The sequence below is a fragment of the Leuciscus leuciscus genome (assembly GCF_965113295.1).
Source record: "Leuciscus leuciscus genome assembly, chromosome: 2".
Lineage (NCBI taxonomy): Eukaryota > Metazoa > Chordata > Actinopteri > Cypriniformes > Leuciscidae > Leuciscus > Leuciscus leuciscus.
The window spans coordinates 22,043,107-22,060,212 of NC_138726.1; the positions used below are offsets into that span (position 1 = coordinate 22,043,107).

Consider the following 17,106-nt stretch of genomic DNA (forward strand, 5'->3'; position numbering starts at 1 on the left):
TTTCTTCTGTGTGGGCCTCTGAGTGAATTCACGTAGTGTAACAGCGCAGCACTTCTGTGTTGTACGTCAGAACATAGGCTCACTATTGGCCGACGCTGGTCATGTGTGTGAAGCATGTGATGCTGGCCAATAGTGAGCCTACGTTCTGACGTACAACACAGAAGCGCTGCGCTGTTACACTACGTGAACTCAATCAGAGGACTTATGGTTGAGCCACTGTAGACACTTGGACTATTTTAAACTTTGTCTTTACTAACTTTCTGGGCCGGCAAGTTTCAATAACATAGAAGCCTATGGAGGAATGAGACAGTTCTGAGATTTAATCAAAAATATATTAATTTGTGTTCCGAAGATGAACGAAAGTCTTACGGGGTTGGAACAACATGACGGTGGGTAATTACTTACACTATTTTCATTTTTGGGTGAACTAACCCTTTAACCTTATGTAGTACTGCCTTATTTCTTAAGGCTACCTAAATGATATACCGGTATGTGTTTGGGCTTTTATATGAAGGAACTGCTTTACACTGTACAAGTGAGTTCCTAAATAATGATATGCTAATAATAATAATGAAATTTAATCAATCCTTTCCTCCGATCATGTAATTATAGGTTGGTGTGTAGCATTTATCTTTAATAATCAGCTTCCGTTCGTGTGTGAGTTGCATTAATTAAACTATGTACACAGTTCAATGTACTGAACCTGTCGGTCCTTGTCTCTTATTAATTATCAGTAACCAGAGCCTGCTAATCATCAAGATAAGCTAGGACTACTAGAAGTTATGTGCAGAATCTTCATTAGGCAGAATAGGCACGGATTATTGGGGTGGGGGGGTATTTTCAGGTAAACCCTATGTAATGGGGACAAAATGTTTAGCTGAAGGTGCCTTCAGGGCAGAATTGCCAATATTGGTACTATGCGATTCTGGCTGTGATTCTGGATCATTGAAGATGAATCTCATCTCTGTGTTTAATTTAATGCTTTGAGGCTTTTTTTTTTTAGAAATGAAAACACTCAAGAAAATGAAAGTGGAGAGTTTTAGGACCCGCACTTAGAGAAGGAGCTCATTAATGCTTCAAAATGCAGTTGAAGTGGAGAAAACACTCAACATACCTTTTTATAGCCAACACCCTTGGCAAAATGAAACTCACTGGGGCAATTTCACTTTTGCGTATGTTATTTCGGTGCCAAAAATTGTTTGCACTGTACAGTTTTTGACTATTTTAAAGTCTGTTGTAAGGGTCTTTGACCGATAATTGCGAAAAGTTTCTACAAACATGTCTATTAAAGAACCAATCAGAGAAAAGACCTCATGAAAGACAGAGAGTGAGAGAGAGAGATGTTCTACAACAAATATTAATACTAGCTTGTCTGTATGACATGCAGCATAAATACTGTATCTTGCTTCGGTTTGTGTTACCATTTCAGTTTCATGTGTCAATGAAGGTTTCAAATGACTGTGCCACGCTCTACTGTTTGAGCTACAGTAATCCAATACAAAAGATAATTGATGATGGCTTTTACACAAGATCTCACCGGACTCATCTTATACATTGTTTGATTAAAGGGATACTTCACCCTAGAATGAAAATTCTGTCATCATTTACTCATCCTCAAGTTGTTCCAAACCTGTATGAATTTCTTCTGCTAAACACAAAAGAAGATATTTTGAAGAATGTCGGTAACCAAACAGTTGATGGGTCCCATTGACTTCCATGTTTTTTTCTCTATACTTTGGAAGTCAATGTGGCCCATCAACTGTTTGGATACTGAGGCCTTTGGATTCTTCAAAATATCTTCTTTTGTGTTCTGCAGACGAAAGAAATTCATACAGGTTTGGAACAACTTGAGGGTGAGTAAATTACAGAATATTCATTTTTGGGTGAACTACCCCTCTAATAACGATCATAAAATTCAAGTCAAGTTTTTAACAGTTTTCAAAGCAACCTTACAGCAGTAATAGGAAAATAAGAGTGAGAATGTTGCCAAATTAATCAGTTATGAAACAATTTCAATTTCTGCTGTAAAGCAGCTCTACAGAAGATAATCTCATTATTCAGCTCAAGTCAGTTCAGTGTTGATTCAGTTCAATAAATTAGTCAAGTTATTCAATTGTGAAACAACTTCAAAGTCATCTTATCAGAAAACAACAGTGTCATTATCCAACTAAATTCACAATTTATTGCATATTGTGCTATGAACATGTGCTGAAAGCAGGTGGTAAATGTACGTTAATTTCACAGGGCATGTTTAAATTTTGTATTGATCATAGAAGCAGTAATTCATTAAAACATCTAAGTTCCTGTATCTTAAACAGTGGCGCATGACACTAACAATTCCACGGACATGGGTTTGATTCCCAGAGAACGCGTGAACTTGGTAAAATGTATACCTCGAACACAATCTAAGTTGATTTGAATTAAAGCTTCTGCCAAATTTAAACATAGGCAAGCATTTTCTACATGATAAAGAGCCATTTCAGGAGTGATGCTGTTCAGTCCCAGTAAAGTACACCAGAACAATGTAATCTGCTGCATCCTACACAACCTAGCTCTCAGAAGCCACCTGACAGATGGCAAGCAAATTGTTTTTAGCACAGATGTTTTGGTTATGCTTGCACTGTTACCCGATTTTCTTAAATCATTTAGAGAATTAGATGTTAAAACAACACAGACAGCATGGGTAAATAAACAGCGCGATTCAATCTTAGAGAATCTTCTACTCTCTCTTACTTTCTGTTGTTTCTTTACCTCTTCTCCATCTTCAGCTCCCTTCTTCCCACTGTTTTACATTAAGAATAATGTATGTGTGAGGGAGAAGCAGCAGGCAAACGCAATAAAACACATAGCTGACAAGATCTTAATTGAGCTTCTGGATTCAGCTCAAGAACACACAAAAAATCTAATAAGAGCACAGCGAAGTGAGGGAAGGAGGAGGGAACGGGATGGAGGGCATGGGGAAATGTATTAGTGGGAGGAGAGGTAGATGGTGAATGAGAGATGGAGAGCGGGAATGCAAGAGTGAGTTGGTACAAAAGTTAATAGGAGAGCAGGAGGCCGGAGAAAGGTGAAGAGACGTAAGAAGAATTCAACTGAATGTTCTCAGTCCTCTGAGGAGATGCATGAATCTCACATCATCAGTAAAAAAAGCTAAAGGTTGATCAGTCAAGCTGACATTGAATTAATGGATTGAGAGAAACACGAGGAGAGGAAAAGTGTTGAAATTGCTGCGCTGGGAAGGAAGATTAAATAGAAGAGGCACTTATAATCTGTAATACTTTCGGATTCAGAACACTTTCTTCTGAGTGTGTGCAGTGTGCTTATATACTTTAGGAATGCACGTCTCTTTGTAGAACAGAAAATCCCAACGTCAACAGAAGAATTTTTTATCCTCTTAAAAAATGTATTCGCTCCCTTTGTCTCTGTCTTTCTCTCTCTCTCTCTCTGTTCCTCACACAGAAGAAGATGAGGGCTATTGATTAAGCCTGCTTTAATTTAATGTATCTGTCAGTTTTAATTGAACAAAGATGAATGAATGTATAATGTCAGTGGGTAGTGAAAGTGGGGAAGCTGAGGTATTACAGCCACAATAATAGTATGTTCTTCTTAAGGTTTTGTGAACCCTTGCTTATCTATATATACACACAAATAAACAGTTTGTGTGTGTGGTGTTGAGACTCTAAAACCAGTAAAAAAATATAATATCTAAATAAATAATATATCGCTCATCTACCCTCTCCTTGGTTTCAGTCTGTCTCAGATTTGATATCCCTTACCAAAATCAAATATGGTTCTATAGTGAGTAGACTTAGGTAGACCTCTGCATATTCTTTAATTTTAATAAGAATATTGTAATGTAGCATTTTCCTTAGATTTTTCAGGACATTTTTTGTTTTCATTTTACAAAACCTTACATTTACAGCTCAGTTGCAAATCTATTGTGCACCAGGTAAATGGTTCACAGATAAATAAATACATTTAAATTAATTAAATTAATTCCTGAAATTATGCATTAAATTCAAAAGTGACAGTAAAGACATTTATAAAGTTACAAAATATATCTAATTCAAATAAATAATGTTCTTTTTAACTTTCTATGCATCAAAGAATCCTGAAAAAAGTGGTTTCCACAAAAAATATTAGGCATCACAACATTGATAATAATAAGAAATGCTACTTGAGAACCAAATCAGCATATTTGAGTGATTTCTGAAGGATGATGTGATACTGAAGACTGGAGAAATGGCTGCTAAATTCAGCTTTGCCATCACAGGAATCAATTGCATTTTTAAATTATATTCAATTTACAATAAAAAAAAGAAAAGTTATTTTAAATACTTCACAAAAAAAGTTTCTTTTATAATCTTACCGACCCCGAACTTTTGAACAGTTCTGTATTGTGCTACTTCACATGACACGCAAGTATGAATATCATAGATTTCTGTGCTGGATAGTGGCGACCAGTTTCACTTGTTAAGCTATTGTGCCGTTCTTATTATAGTTCAAGGTTGTTGTTACTGCTGTATCTCTCTATGTGAGTATAATGTTATCAATTTGTTTATTAATTATGAAGCAATTATTCTCAATCCTGTACTTAAAGTTTCCAACCCATTGGCATTTACATTGACACTACAAAACGTCATTATTACTGCATGAAATGATGTATTTTGGGTGTGTGCTTGTTTACTGTACGTCAGGATTATGCAAATCCTGGCATGAATTACAGATGAATCCAAATGAGTTCATTAAACTGAAATTCTTGTTGTTTGGAGTCATAGTTTCACAGCTTGTGTATGGGATTCAGAGTAATTAAAATAGAAATTATGTAACTGTGTTTAAAGCGATGACAGTGCTTTTGAGCTTAGTGTCTCCTGTGTCTATTTTTCTCTCTCTGCAGGAAAATAATTGAGGTGAAGATTATAGATGATGAAGAGTATGAAAAGAACAAAGCCTTCTGCATTGAGTTAGGAGAGCCTGTGCTACTCAAGATTGGACAAAAACATGGTAAATTGTGTAAATATGTGTGTGCACATATATTTTTACATGTCTGAATGTCAATTATGCAATATTCAGAGCTGAATTGAAAGGTCTTTAAAATTTTAATTACATTTCTGCACTTGAATTCAATTTAAATGGTGCATTAAGCGATTTCTGAGAAACGCTGTTGATATTTGAAATCACCGAAACAAACACGCCCCTACCCAAAAGCATCACACCCCTATATTCATAGCTCTGCCCCCAAATTCACAAATACACTATGCAACACAGGCACCTCCCCCGTTATGACTGTATATGCCCCTCATTTCTTATTGGCTAAAAGTCTGTTTTGGTGATCGGTCCGATCCACTTTCAACAGCGTTTCCCAGAATTCGCTTACTGAACCTTTAAGTGACATAGCAAACGTGACACAGAATTGCAATCCGCATTTGAATTTTAAAGGATTAAAATTGAATCAAATTCAAAGAAATTCACACAATGTGTATTTTTTAACTAGAAAACAAAAGTTGGAGTGTTGGCTTGCAATAATAATAATAATTCTCTGAAAGTTCTTCAAATAAATATAGAAGTACTAAAATCTCTTATTCTTGCCCCTTTGCAAAATAAGCAAATGTTTTTATCTCGCAATGCTTACTTTTATAACACGCAATTGGGACTTTATATCTTGCAATTCGGACTTTATATCTCACAATTCAGATTTTATTTCTTATTGTTAGAATTGTAAACTTGCAATCGTGAGATAAAAAGTCGCAATTATCTTTTAATATTTTTTATTCTGTGGCGGAAACATGCTTCCATACAAAATTGGTCAAATTAGTCATTATAAAGGTTACGTTTTTGTGTGTGGACAACGTTTGTGTGTGTGGATCTTCTATTTACCATCCATTATTCTCACAATTTCACACTTTTGCTAATCAGATTGATATTAATAAGAGACTGCTTGCTAATTATCCATTGGATCACAGCAGACGGAAACAGCCGAATGTCTCCTGCTTTATTAACACTGCACTCAGACAATAAAATAAAGCGTGCAAATGAGCAGTGCTGTCGAAGCTGCAAATAAAATGATTGTGGGGGTAATTTAATGAGGAGAACATGAACAAAGTAATGAAAGGTTACAGATAAAAGAAAAGGGCTAAATTAAAAAACAGAAGTGGACGAATCGAGCGTTCAGGATGAGCAGTGATTACATAATGCTCTTTTAAACTTAAAGACGTGTTTTTAATGGAATGAAAATTAACTATTTCACTCTTTCTCTTTGCATGCATCATTTCATATCCTTTGGCTTAGTAAATAATGTGTACTGTAGGAAATATGTTTACAGTAATGTAGTAGACACTAATACCTGCAGGCTGTGAAGTTTTTTACCTCAGGAAAAAGTGGGCTGTCTCAATATCACCTCATGTTAGCAGTGTGACTGGAGGCTATCACTATTCTCTACATTATTTATACAGCCTTCTCCGCCAATGACCCTTCAATCATAAACGCCTTATTTTGCAATTCAATTAGCATAGTGACGCTCCATAAGATTTATGAAATTTCCTGCTTGTCAGTTTTAGAAATTGAGAAGTGTATCTTTCCATCCAGCCATCAGTCACAGTTATACTGTACCTGGTTATTTTCTCTGATTATCTTCATGGGATTTAATATCTACATTCTATAGCTGGAGAAATATAGGGGATATGTTTCTAATATACTGTTATTCTTTGTCTACTTTGTCATGTTTGTGTATGTGTGTACTGTAGGGGACTCTAATGAAAATAAGCCGGAGATTGGGGTGGATGAAGAGGAAGTAGCTAAAATGGGATGTCCTAGTCTGGGAGAGCATATCAGATTGGAGGTGGTGATTGAAGAGTCCTATGAGTTTAAGGTAGAACTTCCTCCGTTTCCCTTAAAGCTACAATATGTAAGATTTTTGTAATAAAATATTAAAATATCACTTGCACAGTGGGATATATTTCCTGCAGTTGTGTACTTACAATATCCCAAAAGTTCCCAAAGATTTTTTATTTCAGAGAAATTCCCATTTTAAATAATGGCTCGTCCATGTACACTTGTCACCTGTCAATGACGTAATATCGGCGTTATCCCTGATTTCCGCTCAACATGATGAAATGTTAGAATATGATCAGTATGTTATTCTAATGTTTATCTAGCTTACTGCTAGTCTCATACAGACAAACTAACACATAGAATAACATTATAACTTTCAACACTCTCAAATGCAGTTTAGTGTGATAGTGTAGACCAGGTGAAACAGCGCTGCGTTACCTCACAAGTTTCATTCGTCTAATAAACTGACCTGTGAGTAGTAATTCTGCATTTGCGGGTAGTTCGGTAGAATGAAATGTCCTTATTCCTTTATATCCGCAGGACTCGCGTGTGGCGCTGATATCTATCTAGCAATCGCGCCCTGCTTCATACTGTACCACAGTCATGTTAAAAACATCAATGTATTCACTCATCCATAAACATTATTAGATCAGTCAGCATGACGACAAGTTCCATAATTCCGCTTATGCGTCATCAGCCTACGCCTTGATCACAGAAAAAAAATGACATATTGTAAGTTGAGCAACAATGCAAAATGAGTTACGAAAATGTTTTATTTAGCAATGCATGGTGATTAATGTGAAATATTTAAGCAGTACCACCACAGCCATGCTAATATTCAGTATTATTGTGAGTGTGAACAATTCTCTCTCTCTCTCTCTCTCTCTCTCTCTCTCTCTCTCTCTCTCTCTCTCTCTCTCTCTCTCTCTATATATATATATATATATATATATATATATATATATATATATACAGTATATATATAAATAATAATTTCTCCACCAACAAAATAGTTCCAAGCAAAGCCAAAGCATTGAACTGTGCAACACACAGACTGAACGCAGGTCTGGAAAAGTTTTTAAAATGTGGCTGCAACTGTGTGTGTGTGTGTGTGTGTGTGTGTGTGTGTGTGTGTGTGTGTGTGTGTGTGTGTGTGTGTGTGTGTGTGTGTGTGTCTGTGTAGAGTACAGTGGATAAGCTCATTAAGAAGACTAACCTGGCTCTGGTAGTCGGCAGCAGTAGCTGGAGAGAGCAGTTTGTTAGTGCTGTTACTGTGAGCGCAGGTAAGCTACTTCCTGTTTGTTCATCCTTTATATTTTGTCACTTGAGCATCATTGAGGCACCTGTACAATTATAAATATGCATTAATGTGCAAAGACACATTCAATTAATCAAAAGAGAAAGTAAAGACATTTATAATGTTACAAAAAAATTATATTTCAAATAAATGCTGTTCTTTTGAACTTTCTATTCATCAAATATTACGCAGCAAAATAAGAAATGGTAAGAAATGATTCTTTAGCACCAAATCATCATATTAGAATGATTTATTCAAGTGACTGAAGACTGGAGTAATAATGCTGAAAATTCAGCCATCACAAGAATATTATAAAACATTTTAATATAGATTTAAAATATATTTTTTTCCCTGGTTCTCTGTAATATACATTATAATATATATTTTAAAACACATTCAAATAGAAAACAGCAATTTTAAATTGTAAAAAATATATTTTTTTAAGTATGTTCCTTGAGGTTAGATAATAATAATGTTAATTAAGTATTTTGCACAAATATAAAACAGTCATATATTCATGACACATTGCATAAGAAACAGTATCAAAGCCCACTCTCTATGTGTTTTGAAAACATTATCCAGAAAAAAGCATAATTTACATACAAAGCATTATGGAATCTTTTACTTATGATTTACAATGTAATGGCTGTCAGATCCATGGCTGAATGGCTGTTGGCTGCTACAAATTTCAACAAAAAGTGACAAAAAGAGTGCAAAAAAACTCTCTAATGCCCACTAACACAATCTACTCCATCTCTCTGTGAACTCTCAGGTGATGACAATGAGGAGGAGAGCGGTGAAGAGCGTCTTCCGTCCTGCTTTGATTATATCATGCACTTCCTCACAGTCTTCTGGAAGGTTCTGTTTGCCTTCGTCCCGCCAACAGAGTACTGGAACGGATGGGCATGCTTCATTGTGTCCATCTGTCTGATTGGTGCGTTGACGGCGGTCACAGGAGATCTCGCTTCTCACTTCGGGTGCACCGTTGGTCTGAAGGATTCAGTCACTGCCGTGGTCTTTGTTGCCTTGGGGACATCTGTCCCAGGTAAGTGTCCAAGTTACCACATCGTTTCTCCTCTCTCTTTACATGTAAGAGAGAATTCATTAATTGAGGGATTAAATTAATGTATGACATAATAAATACGATTTTAATCAAAGAAAAATCTATATTTTTACATTTTCTGAAGAACACGTGAATTGTGCTTCCGCATTCAAAACCCTCCTGTAGTATGCTAGGGTGTTGTGGATAGTTTCCACTCATGTTTTTCTATCCCAGTGGGGACTTGAATGCACACTGACTCATGGGGACTCATGTCACTCATGTCAACCTAAATTGAGGTCCCCATGAAGAAACAAGCTTATAAATCATACAGAAGGAGGTTTTTTTGAAAATCGTCCCCTTGGAATTATAAGGTTCTATCTGCGTTCTGAGCAGTTTTGAGATATTGAGCTTTAAAGTTTTTGCATTCCATTCGACTGTGTAGAAAGAACCTTTTTATTTTCTAAATCAAAAGTTCCAAAATGTACACAACTTAAAAAACAACATCACATAATGTAAAGAAGTGGTCACAGAATAAGAATATGTGAATAACTAAATTTTGACAAAAATGTCAGATAGAACCTTATAATTCCAAGGGGACGAAATGTAAAAATGCAGAAGGTTTTCTTTGATGGCGGGTAGTGTTCGTGTAAGGGGATAGAATATACAGTTTGTGCAATATAAAAACCATTACGTCTATGGAGAGTGCCCACAAAGATAGCGAATCAGACGTGTGTGTGTGTGTGTGTTTGTTTTTTACTAGATTGTATATAGTTTGTAGGATGTTCTCGGTCGTTGAGCCTATCCTATACTAAGTCTCTATAACCTAGAAAGCACCACCAGAACGAACAGTAATAATGTATTAAGTGTTTTTTATATATGGTATACTAATAATAAATAAAATTATATAATAATAATAATAAAATTATAATTCAGGAGCTCCATCACCAGTGTTGTTATTAACTAAAACTAAATAAAAAAAATTAAAAAATTGTTTTCATTAATTAAAGTTGAAATAAAATAAAATATAGGTATGAGATGAAAACGTAAAAAAAAAAAAAACTACTTTTTTTTTTTTTTGAGTTCATGTGCTAAAACTAAGATAAATTAAAGCAAAACAGAAAAATTAACTAAAAAATATGCAAATAAAAATACATAAACAATACTAAAATAACACTTTAGCTGTGTCTCATTTCGAAGGAGGTCACATTTGTCGGTCACATACTGTAGGTCATAAAAGATGCCTTATTTCAGAACAGTAACCATTATAAAATTGACTGTTATTCCTAGTGAAGCGTAAATAGTTTTTTGATTTTGGAATGTGTTGGTCAGTTTACTGAAATGAAGCGGCCTACAAATGCGACCTCTGGAGGACGCAGCCTTTGAAATGAGACACAGCTTGATATTCTACATACATGCCACGGCTGTATTACCTAGCAGACGCTTTTCATCATCATAGACCAGGTTTATGATTTTGGCCGTGTGTGTTTTAGTGCGTCTGGTTATGTTTGCATCTGGTGTATCAGTACATGTCTGTACTATATGTGTGTCTACTTTTTTTTCTCTTTAATTCTTTCCAGTGCACTTCACCTGAACCATATCTCTTTTTTTCTCTCTTCCTCCTTTTTCTTTCTCTTCCTTTTTTCTCATTTCCTCTTTTGCTTCTGTCTTTTGTTTAGCCCATTCCCTTTCCTTGACCTCACTTCAACTTTCAGTCAAATCCTGTTCTCTTTTTCATTCAATAACAAGATCTTGCAGTTCAAGTTGTAATTGTATTAGTCTGATGATAATTTAATTCTGTCTCTCTTTGCACAGACACTTTTGCCAGTAAGGTTGCTGCCATTCAAGACCAGTATGCTGACGCCTCCATTGGTAATGTGACGGGCAGCAATGCTGTCAATGTTTTCCTGGGCATCGGTGTGGCGTGGACCATTGCTGCTGTATACTGGCGTACCAAAGGCAAACCTTTCCTCGTGGAGCCGGGCTCTCTGGCCTTCTCTGTCACACTCTTCACTGTGATGGCTGTGGTGGCTGTCAGTGTGCTGTTGTATCGCCGGCGCCCCTCAGTGGCTGGAGGAGAGCTAGGCGGTCCACGGACTTGCAAGATATTGACATCCTTTCTTTTCGTTTGCCTATGGCTGATCTATATCCTGTTGTCCTCACTGGAAACATACTGCCACATCCCTGGATTCTGAGGCAGCAAGGCCTCATATTAAATAAGCTTTGAGAGGAATATGAGAATGGCCACTGAAGGAGCATTTTTGTTTTGTATTTATTCAATATTTATCTTTAAAACTTTTATTAAGTCTGATAAGTCAGTTTTTGTAATTTTCCATTTTTTTCCTTAAAGGGATAGTTCACCCCCAAAAAAGTCATCATTCACAGCTTCCCATATAAAAAGTGATTTGTTTTAAAACAAATTTTAAGAAATGTACTTTTAGGGAGCGATATGAAGGGGGGGATAAACTATCCCTTTCAATTAGTTTGAATGCAGTATCTTAAACATCATTCCTTGTTCCCTTGCCTTACACTTGTATCCGTCTCTCAGTGCTGTCTTAAATTTTTCCAAACCTGTAACCAAATGACTTTTTTCTTTTCTTTTTTTACTCCCGTTTGAGCCAATCCGAGTTTTCGGTTACTAAATGAAGTGGTTTACTTTTTTGCCCTCTTTTTATATGATATGTGTCAGTATTACTCTTGTGTAACTGTAATGAGACTATTTTAAAAGACATTTAAATGAACAGAGTGATCAAACATGAACTTTGAGTTATTAAGAGCTGACTAAACAAACTGAATGGACTTACTATATCTTGTGTAAGAAGAAAAGCATGTTTCAGGACTTAATAAGAATCGGACATATGGTCTGAAAAGCATGTCGAGTTCATAACTAATCATATATCATGAATGAAGGCTGACATTATTGGGAAGTCAAATAGCAAAAAGGAATGAAACTCAAAAAAAAGTGTGGAAAATGGACTGGAATAATCCCAAAGAGGATGGAAGAGCAATTGGAAAATAATGACAGTGACGGTGCTGAATATCATTCAAAATAATTCTAATTTAAACATGTATATAGTGTGAGTGAGTGAGTGAGTGAGAGAGAGAGAGAGAGAGAGAGAGAGAGAGAGAGAGAGAGCACCCAACCAAGAATAAACAGCTCATCTGATGTTCTCTTGAAATAACAAACCACGTAATTGATGTAATTAGCTGTCTGTATCTATCTGTATTTGTCTTGTCCCATGATGGTCACGCTCCTTGACATCAAATGTTCCATAGGAAATACTAGCCAGTTAACATGATGTGACATTTGACATGGTGACAAATGCTCTTACTGACTGTATACCACACTGTATCCCTTAGTTCACCCAAAAATTACAACTTTGAGCATTTACTCACCCTCATGTCATTCCAAACCCATATGACCCTTGGAACATAAAAGGAGATGTTTAGCAGAATGTTCATGCTGCTCTTTTCTAAACAACATTAGTTAGCCAACATTGACCACCCTTACATAAAATATGAATATTTCAAATATAGTAAGTATACTGAAATCAATGTACTTCCAAGTATACTACTTAACAAAATTAACCAATTTTTTTAGTTTATAAAGTATACAATTTAGTGTAGTAAACTTTGAGTACACAACTAGTTCACATCTAAAAAAACATTTTTTTTATTGCAACTATACTACAAGTGAACTTAAGTTATCCTGTTAGTTCACTAGCTATACACTTCTAGCCCACTTTTTAGTTTATGAAAGTGCACTTTAAAGTATATTCTAAGTAAACTGCTAATTTTAAAGAAATGTAATACTGCAAGTATACCTGTTTTCTTCAAGTGAACTTAACATCATACTTAGGTATACTTAAATTCTGCATAATTTTGTCTAAGTACAATTACATTCACTTTTTTTTTTTTTTTTTGCATTTCTGGATTAAAAATACGGGTTTAGAATGAAATGAGGGTGCATGAAAAAAGAATACACTTAATTGCAACAAACCCTTTTATTGATCAGTATTGGTTGTTTTATTATGTCTGCCACAGTGAATTTTCAGTTGTTACTGTTTCAGTGTTCACTGTCTGTCAATCTGTTTCTGACTGCTGTGTAATTATTCTGTGAGACATGTAAGGATATGGTGGCGGCTCTGGTATGCTGAATGATGGAGAGCACAGAAAAAGAATGAATGAGAGATTTAGCTGTAGCGTAGAAATTTAGCTCTAACAAGTAGCTTCTATCCTCAGTCTAGTACAGTATCCGGAGTGAGAGAAAGTGCACACAGAGTATTTTTAGTAGTATCTTGTTGCTAGGCGACCCGCCCAGAGAGTCATTGTCTTGTCTGGGACCAGTGACGAGTCCGCGTGTGTGTCTGTGTGGGTGTTGCTGTATATGTGTAAGACCCACTTATTTAAGTCTATTTATGGCTTAAATCAGTGAATAAACCAATTGAACTTCTTATACTAACCTAAGTTTAGTGGGGGTTTCAACTGAACTAAAAAGATTTCGCTTTTTATCATGTGGTTAGCGAAAAGATAATCATTGAGATCAGTTATGATCGTGTAATTGACTTGACAGAATTGATGATCATTAACGATCAGGCCAGCTCATGCTGTCACAAAGATCAACTATCATCAGTAATGAATCCCACATCAGACTGACATACAGCAGAAGAGTGTGCACATAATCGCTTTATAGGATCACCGTTTTCTCTCTCTCTCTGTCAGGTTACTCTTGTAGCAATTGAAGTGCAATCCCAAATGTCACACTGAAAAGCAGCCATCGTAATTGGATTAAGCAGCCTGGCCAGAGAGAGAGAAAGATAAAGAGAGAGATGGGGAATGTAAACACTTCCCCCAACTACACAATCACACATAGGCCTACCTGATGAAATTGTACGTAAAGATTATTGTGTGTGTTTATAGCGTTCTAACACTGCAAGAGAGAGTACGTATTTGTGTTGTGTCTGCTGGTTTTGTGATGCTGTCGTTTCAGTGCATGTTTAAGTGTCTAACACGTGCAAAACAGACTACTGACACACTATGATGTTTGACCCTTAAAAACGTAGGAATGTCATTACATTGAATACAATATCAAAGAGTGACAAGTGCAAACAAATGATGCTAGAGATTTTCGGACATGTTCGATAAACATTTTGAACAGTATATCAAGTTCAAAATCAGTAAATCATCTTATTGTGAACAATTAATTCATGCATGTTTCTTTTTTTTTAATGTTGACATTGTTCAGCACGCATTCATCTGCCTTTTCAGCAACTGATGAATAGAACCATGTTCTCGTCCGATATTTTTCTTTTTCGATAAAACGTTTCATTCAGATCCGTCACAATACAGAAAAAAAGATCTGTCGCTACTTCCGTTACATCGCCACTTTTGATATTTGTTATCTAATGCAATGACATTCATACATTTCCAAGTGTGCCCTAAGTGTTCAAATATTTTTTTTTTTGTGGGGAAGCTGTAAAAACACTAAAGCCACTAATCAAAGATAAGCAGACAAGCGTGTGTTTCCCGTTGCTAACCCATCCAGTTGACTGCCTTTCCGTTACAGGAAAAAGAAACCAGGCAATGCTACAATGTATATTTTGTGTTTTTATTTCTTGGATTTGTTTGTGTGATTGGACTTCTGTGCATAGTGCTGGTGCAGCTTTGACTTTGGTGTGTACAGAAGATACACTAACAGAAGAGGTTAATATGATAAGCTGACAGTTCATTTGAAGTGCCCTGAATAAGTAGTCACCATGTCATCCTGTATGTGTGTGTTGCCCTTGGCTGGACTCTGTTCTGTGTATAGTCTGGTCCTTGTGTGAAGCATCTCTCTGATCTTTCTGTTCATTAGTCTTTTGATTTTTCCTTCATTAATGTTTCGATTGATTTCATTGTTAATTTCTCAGTCTTTGTTTTGCATAATGAGTGAATCACCAAGTGCTTTTCTTTTCCTTTTATATAGCAGATTTTAGTTGGATTCTTCCAATTTTAATTTCTCTTCATGTCTCTTGATTTGATGCATGAAACATCCGCTTGCCCTTATTAAATGTTTTTGAAATTGTTGTCCTAAAATCTTTTTTTAAAATGTCTTTTATTAAAAAATCTACACTACTTATCGAATCACTTATTAAATGAATGATATTTATTTGTGCAGAAAACGTTTTTGTGCAGAAAAAGATTCACTTCAGACAAAGAACATTCTCAGCGACCAATATGAGTCAGTGAATCATTCACTCAAACATTTTGTTTGTTTAATACTGAACTAATAATGCATGAACTAAATGCCACTACTGTGTGTTTGTGAGGAAAAATATATTAAGTAACTGGAAATAATTGATTTGATACTCACACCTCACACTCAGGCCCTGTTTACACCTGGTATTAAGATGATCGGATCACAAGTGGACGACTACAGGTGTAAATGGTCAAAAAAGTTTTGAGCTTGTCCACTTTCGATGATTGGAGGATCGTAATTTTTCAGTAGTATTATAGCACACCATGAGTGTTTATTAACACTGTTTGTTATTTGCTTGTCAATTGCTGATTAAGTGTAAACGATGACGCATGACGTCAGACTTTACAAGCAGATACAGTCGAATAGCAAACATGATAATTTCCAGAACAACAGCACGATTGTTCACATGAAATTGCTTAGATGAACTTGTTCAGTTGAGTTCTAAAAAAAACAGATTGGATGCATAAGGAGCTACAAGTGAGCAAGAAGAGTGGGATGTACATATTCTTCTGTAAACTCAGTTGATGGATGTCAGGCATGACATTCGGGCGCCAGCTCTACGCTCTGACTCTCTCATGGACCTGTCCACTGGAAAGTAAAGAAACGACAGAACGAGAGCAGAAAGAATGAGGCGGAAGCAGATGCTCACTGGGGAATAAAACAGAAAAAGGGAGAGAGGAGAGAAGCTTTGTGCTCGAAATACAAAAGCAGGAGATAAGCAAGAGAAAGAACGTGAAGAGTTCAGAAAAATGAATGAGTGGGAAATTACTTGGAAATCTAATTAAAGACTGACTGGATGCTGAGGCCATTGAGAGACTGTGAGAGAACTTGAATGCACAGGTTATGCCTTTGAAATGGAGTGAATTGGAGTGTTCAGTGCATTGTTACATACAGTGGGGTTCAAAAGTCTGAGACCACATCTGGGGTTTAAAATCTAATTTAAAAGATTTAGGATTTTGAAACATTAAAAAAGCATTATGGCAAAACTAATTTCCGATTCTGTTCTACTAAGAAAATAAGCTTATCTGTTACCTCCTTTGTACAAATGGTCAGATGTCCTTGCTTCCATTAAACCACAAGACGCTCTTTGGATCATTCTCAATTTATGTATGATCATCAGGTTTGACAGCAGTTTTTGGCCGGATTCACAGACAAGGGTTAAAGGTACAATATGTAAGCTTTCGCCTTATGGAAGCTTGATGATGCTGTGGAGGAGAGTGGAACAATGGGAGATGTAGTTTTCACCATCCAGAGATATATGGAATTCATGAATCATGTTCACAGATGAGGTAATAAATTAGATTTTGTATTACAGTTAAGGTTTGATCACTCTAGTTTATATCATCGTAATGAATTAGCTGCAAGGATGAACAAATGTATTGCTATATCAGCCTGTTACTAAGATGTGATATGATATGTGACTATTTGTCAAATGATTTGGTAGGTTAATGCTACACAGTTTTACACGTTTAAAACAATTATACTAAAAGTAAATTTAAACGAACCCACAGTATTTGCAAGTAAAGGCTAAATATTTTTGTGCAACACATACTGTATTTAACTTCACAGCCATAGAGTTGGTCACCAGAATTGATAAAAGTATTATTGAAGTACATACAAAGTGCAATATATAACTGTATGTGTAAAATAAATAATATATATTTGCTTACCTGTCTATTAAAACACATGCGAGAGCAGAGA

At 35.8% G+C, this 17,106-nt stretch overlaps 1 protein-coding gene across 2 annotated transcripts in view; it reads left to right on the forward strand.

Moving 5' to 3' along the window:
- Positions 1 to 15,290, forward strand: part of slc8a4b (solute carrier family 8 member 4b) — an 87,074-nt gene extending 71,784 nt beyond the window's left edge. For both annotated transcript variants that reach the window (XM_082151760.1, XM_082151761.1), the window contains exons 6-10: positions 4,898 to 5,004; positions 6,744 to 6,868; positions 8,015 to 8,114; positions 8,901 to 9,173; positions 10,983 to 15,290. In XM_082151760.1, coding sequence (XP_082007886.1) covers positions 4,898 to 5,004; positions 6,744 to 6,868; positions 8,015 to 8,114; positions 8,901 to 9,173; positions 10,983 to 11,362 — 985 coding nt within the window. In that variant the 3' untranslated portion in view covers positions 11,363 to 15,290. The remainder of the gene's footprint in view (positions 1 to 4,897; positions 5,005 to 6,743; positions 6,869 to 8,014; positions 8,115 to 8,900; positions 9,174 to 10,982) is intronic.
- Positions 15,291 to 17,106: the final 1,816 nt, after the last annotated feature.